Source organism: Lucilia sericata, unplaced genomic scaffold (genome assembly GCF_015586225.1).
Source record: "Lucilia sericata isolate MDLA Ls3-8-SP2 unplaced genomic scaffold, ASM1558622v1 Contig000027F_arrow, whole genome shotgun sequence".
NCBI lineage: Eukaryota > Metazoa > Arthropoda > Insecta > Diptera > Calliphoridae > Lucilia > Lucilia sericata.
In genome coordinates this window covers 787942-793892 of record NW_023994065.1, presented here as the reverse complement: position 1 = coordinate 793892, position 5951 = coordinate 787942, and the positions used below count along the sequence as shown (strand labels likewise).

The 5951-nt window shown below is 36.7% G+C and overlaps 1 protein-coding gene across 2 annotated transcripts; it reads left to right on the top strand.

Annotated features, from left to right (window-relative positions):
- The first annotated feature begins 441 nt into the window (after nt 1-441).
- Nucleotides 442-4565, top strand: LOC119610289. 2 transcript variants are annotated; one of them, XM_037965438.1, is made up of 2 exons: nt 442-839; nt 3159-4565. In XM_037965438.1, the coding sequence occupies exons 1-2, from the start codon at nt 473-475 to the stop codon at nt 3179-3181; spliced, it is 390 nt and encodes a 129-aa protein (XP_037821366.1). In that variant the 5' UTR covers nt 442-472; the 3' UTR covers nt 3182-4565. The 2 variants fall into 2 exon arrangements, with proteins under 2 accessions (XP_037821366.1, XP_037821357.1); XM_037965429.1 differs by having other exon boundaries at nt 444-839.
- The last annotated feature ends 1386 nt before the right edge of the window (nt 4566-5951 follow it).

Here is a 5951-nt window from a genome sequence, read left to right as displayed (position 1 = left end):
AAAAAACTAGACAGTGCAACATATAACAAAAAAAAAACTGTTAAACAAATTTGTTGTGACGTACCTACTACAAATCTATTTTTTTTAAATACCTATTACAAACATTATACAAATTTTGTCGGCTCGCTAAATAGAATCAGTTTTTGTCGAAAAATAAAATAAATAAAAGTGACTCTAAAATTTTACCGCAAATTTTTATGTACAAAAATAAATAAACTTTGTTCGCTCGTAATTCGGGATAAATAAATTTACCGCTAATCTTTATACACAAGAAAATACATAAATTTGTTCGCTTTTGGTTCCAGTACATAATATAGAATTTTGTGTATACTAAATTTGTCGCTCGGAATATTGCGGTACATATTTATATAGAAAGTGAATAAATACATAAAGTTTGTATATAAACATTTTTGGCGTAAAACTTTTTGTTTTTGGAAATTTTTGGCTCACTTAACCAAACTTTTGGAAATTTATGATGACTTTGGAAGAGGTTAAGCAGCAACGGGCTAATACGAAGAAGAGTATTACCCGCATCAAGAACCAAATCGAAGCCTATGGAAGGGGTGAAGGTAAGACACTTTCGTCTGCTGAGTTGAAGTGCCGTTTGGGGATACTGGAGTCATATTTTAAACAGATATTGACGTATCAAACACAAATTGAAAAATATGATCCCGAGGATAATGCTAGGCCCGAAATTGAAGATTTGTACATCTCAGCCAAAATGAATATCCAGTCGCAGCTTGGTGAAGATGTTCATAACACAACGTTGTCCGAGTCCACCATTTGTTTCCCAGCTCCCATCCATAAATTGCCCCAACTCAAATTGCCCACATTTAGTGGTAAGTACAGTGAATACAAGAATTTTATAACGTCGTTCAATCAAGTTATCGATCGTGAGTTTGGCCTATCAAATATTGAAAAGTTTAATCATTTGCTCAACTGCCTCCAAGGCCAAGCTCTAGAAACGGTCAAGGCTTTCCAGATTACGAACGAAAATTACCCGAAGGCTCTGGAAAGGCTCAAAACGCGTTATGATAATAGCTCGCATATTTTTATGGAAAATATTACCGCCCTTTTTGAACTTCCTGCCATGTCCAAATACAATTGTGCCCAATTACGAAGTCTCGTCGATAATGTTTCTGCCCTTTATAGTTCCTTACTGTCTCTTGGCTCACATAGTGATATTGCTAATTCCATGCTGATTTACATAGTGATGGAAAAAGTGGATGAAGATACCAGAAGAAAGTGGAAAGATTCCTTGGACTTTACCAGATTGCCAACATGGGATGATTGCTCCAAGGTCCTTGAAAGGCGTTGTCAATTTTTGGAATCGGTTGATACCAACCATACTTTTGTGGCCCCTCGTAAGCCTGATCATCAATCTGGTAAGTCCAAATCTAAAAATTCAAAACCTGGCTATACTTTTTCGGTATCAAAACGCTCTTGTGTGCTTTGCTCCAAATCTGACCACTCAATTAGTCGTTGTTCTCGGTTCAAAGATATGGATGTTAGTCAAAGGTATGAAAATGCAAAACGTCTAAGCCTTTGTCTAAATTGTTTGTCCAAAGGGCATCAAGTAAGTAGTTGTTCCTTCAAGTGCAAATTTTGTTCTCGCTCGCATCATAGTTTGCTTCATCGGTCTCAGCCAGCTTCTCGGCCCTCGTCCCCTGCTGCTGAACCTACTACTTCTCATGTTGCCTTGAATGAATCTTCTGCCTCGGTCCATACCCATATGGAAAAATCCTCGCCGGAACAGGTGCTGCTTGCTACTGCCATGGTTCTAGTTCGTGACTCCACTGGTCGCTATCAATTGGGACGCGCTTTGTTAGATTCTTGCTCTCAATTGAATTTCATAACCGATGAATTTTCCCAAAAATTACATTTGTCTCGTACAAAACAAACTACTGAAGCCTCTAGCATTGGTAACACTCTTAGCAAATCTAAATATAGGTCGTCCACAAATGTAAAATCTCGAGTCACAGATTTTGAAGTTTCGCTCTCATTTTGTGTCACACCTCATATTTCATATCAACCTGATAATGAATTAGATGTCTCATCCTGGAATTTGCCCCCAAATACTGAACTTGCGGATGAAAACTTCTTCAAATCAAACTGTCAAAGACCTTAATATTGAAGATTCTGCAGTAACTAGCGCTCTTGGTATCTCTTGGGACCAACAAAAAGATGTTTTCTTATTTTTGTTTTCGCCTAAAGTCCAAATTGATGAAAAAATAACCAAACGTACAATTTTGTCGCTCTAGTCAGCGCTTTTCGATCCCCTAGGACTTTTATCCCCTCTCATAATAAAAGCTAAAATCCTCATGCAAGAGTTGTGGATTCTAAAAATTGGCTGGGATGAGTCTGTACCTCAAGAAATACACTCGGCTTGGAAATCTTTCGTCTCTGATCTCAAACTATTACCTTCACTTAAAATTCCTCGTTTTTGTCTCGCTCCTGATTCTAAATCAGTTCAACTTCATGGCTTTTGTGACTCATCAATTCGTGCTTATGGTTGTTGTTTTTACTTTCGTGTTAAAACTTCTTCAGGAAATGTTGTTGTTCGGCTCTTTACTGCCAAATCTAGAGTTGCTCCTACAAAGCGAAAATCGTTACCCAAACTTGAGTTATGTGGCGCACAACTTCTAGCAAAATTGTATTCCAAAATCAAAAATCTTTTCGCAATACCAAATCTGGAAGTCGTTCTATGGACAGATTCACAACTAGTTCTTCACTGGCTAAAGCAACATTCATCTACTTTGTCAGTTTTTGTTGGCAATAGGGTATCAGAAATTCAAGATCTAACTAATGGCTGCGTTTGGCGACATGTCCCAACCCAGTTCAACCCTGCTGACATCGTTTCTCGTGGTTCAACTGTGCAGGAACTCGCCTCATCCATCTGGTTCAACGGACCAGCATTTCTCGCTCTCGATCCTGTTCAGTGGCCCCCTACTAAAACTGATAAACTCTCCGAAGAAAATCAGCAAGTATTCGACAAAGAAAAACGGAAAACCGTACTTCATCTTGAAACAAAATCTAACTACATCCTCGATTCTGTTGGAAAATATAGCTCGTACTTAAAAATCATTCGTATTATTGCCTGGATGTTTCGTTTTGCTCAAAAAACAAAAACTAATATTTCCAATTCTGACTCTTTGCAGCCCCAAGAATTAGAAAATGCTAAACTTTGTATCGTTTTCAACATCCAGAAACTACATTTTCAAGATGACATAACTCGAGCTCTAAAGAAGAAAGATCCCCAAGGTGCTCTAAAGTGTCTGAACCCCTTCCTAGATTCGTCAAATGGTTTCAACTTGCTCAAGGTCGGCGGACGCTTGGAGTAAGCGGCAATTTCTGAAGGCCAAAAACACCCCATAATCTTGCCCAGCAAATGCCATTTCGTCTACTGTTACGTACGTCATCTGCACATCAGTAACTACCACGCTGGACCCAAGGCTCTAATGTCATTGATTCGCCAACAATTTTGGATCATCAACTCCAGGAATTTGTGTCGCAGCATTGTAAATTCGTGCCCTCAATGCATTCGCTATCGCCCAAAGTTGTTGCAACAAATGATGGGAAATTTGCCTGTGGAACGACTCAACCCGTCAAGGCCCTTCGCAAGGTGTGCTGTCGATTTTTGTGGTCCAGTCAACACCTACCTAAGAATTAGAGGAAAGGTCCCCTACAAGACATACATCGCTATATTTGTTTGTCTCGCTACCAAAGCTGTCCATATTGAAGTGGTATCCGACCTGTCAACAGATGCCTTCATTGCTGCCCTAAAACGGATGATTGGTCGTAGAGGTCTGCCCACAGATATATTCTGTGATAATGCAACAAATTTCGTTGGTGCAAACTCTAAGTTGGCTCAATTAAAGTCGTTCCTTTTTGAGCCAAAAAATTCAAATTTTATTACAAATTATTGCTCGAATCAATTTATTAATTTTCGATTTATTCCCCCTAGGGCACCACATTTTGGCGGATTGTGGGAGGCGGCCGTCAAATCGGCCAAAGGTCACTTAACCAGAACCCTGGACAACACAAGGCTCACCTACGAAGAACTCGCAACGGCTATGATTGAGATAGAGGCAGTTTTAAACTCGAGGCCCATTTCGCCTCTATCCTCAGATCCCAGTGATTTTGAAGCTCTTACACCAGGACACTTCTTGATAGGCGCTCCCCTCCGTAGTTTGCCAGAACGTGATGTCCCTACAAATGAGATTAACAAACATGAATATTGGGCCCGAATAAGCGCCATCAAGCAACAATTCTGGAAAAAGTGGTCCCATGATTATATAAATGAGCTCCAGACTCGCAACAAATGGACTAGCACCAACTCTAATATTACCCCTGGTTCCCTAGTCATCATCAAAGAAGATAATTTACCCCCGCAGCGTTGGCTCATGGGTAAAATCATCAACATTGTTCGTGGAAGAGATGATCGTGTTCGAGTTGTCGACATCAAAACTACAAAAGGAGTTATACGTCGCCCTATCCACAGACTGGCTCTTCTATCTTCTTGAAAGTGTCCTTTCAATGGGGCCGGAATGTTAGGTCACCGTATAATAATTTATTATTATTATTATTTTGTTTTGTTTAAATTTTCAATTTTTTATTGTATTTAAATTTATTCATATTTTTGGCTCACTGTTGCCACTGTAATTTGTCATTATTTTTTGTTCATACTAACCACTGTACATATTTTTGGTAATGACCGGTTAGTTTTTATTATTTGTTTCTCACTCCAATTCTTATTATAAGCATATTGTTGTTGCTCTTAAAAATGCAATTTCTTATTTTGGAGACTTATTGCATGTATTTTGTTTTTGCATATTTTGAATATAAATAAACAAGTTGAGTTGGTACATTGGAAGTGAGAAACAAATAATATTACAATAACAACAGTGTAGCCCTTATTTACATGATCAATTGTTAGGCTTAAGAAAAGAATTTTTAAATAAATAAATCATTGTCATAGTTGAATTCAATCGAACAACATCATCTTTTATTCTTGTCTCGGTACCACGGTAGTTCTTTTGTGTTTGTTAATTAATCACTGCCCATCGAACATTTCAGCAACCTATAGACAACAATTCAAAGTAGACCGAATTGCTCTATATCGTTGCCGGTGAAGAAAAAGCTCTTCATCGTACAATAGCTGATAGATTTCACTATTAAATAATTTGTTTGTTTACTACAAATAAATCGTATTGATAGAAGCAAACTTTTCAATTTAAATAGTTTTTTACTTCTCCTGTAAAATGTAAAAAATTTTAGACTTCTGTACAAATATATTAAATATTTTTTTTACCACATTCCATTAAATTTTAGTCATTTTTTTAAGCAAAAAACCATAAGAAAAGCCCCTAAAAATGTATAACGTAAATCATGTACATAGAATTTGACTTTGAAAAATTTTGACTTCAAGAAGCTATTACTCTTATATGGAAGAAGATAATTGAACAAAATTTTTTTATATAATTAATTAAGGTACATATCGTCACCTAAAACGCAAACGGCCCTATCTAACATTTTTAAAATTTTACAGGACAAGCAAAAAACTATTTATATTGAAAAATTTGTTTCAATCAACGCGATTTATTTGTAGTAAATAAACAAATTGTTTAATAGTGAAACCTATCATTTGTTATGATAGTTGACAATGGCGTATATAAAAATCGATAAATTGGACTTTTTACCTTTAATATTGAAATGTTTTTGTAGATAGGGCCTTTTGTTTTTGGTCAATAAAATCGATAATTTTTGTTAGAAGAGTCCAATTTTTGGTGTGGACATTTGCTTTGATGCAATACATTAGAATCAACATTAAAATCGATTTTGAATTTTTGGTTAGTTAGGGCCGTTTGCGTTTCAGGTGACGATATATAAAATCGATCAGCGTTAAATAATTTGTTTTTATTTCCGTTTGTAGGGTATTTATTAAAAACAAG

Coding starts and splice junctions, on each gene's coding strand:
- LOC119610289 (XM_037965429.1), top strand. CDS start 3,459: ATGTCATTGATTCGCCAACAATTTTGGATCATCAACTCCAGGAATTTG.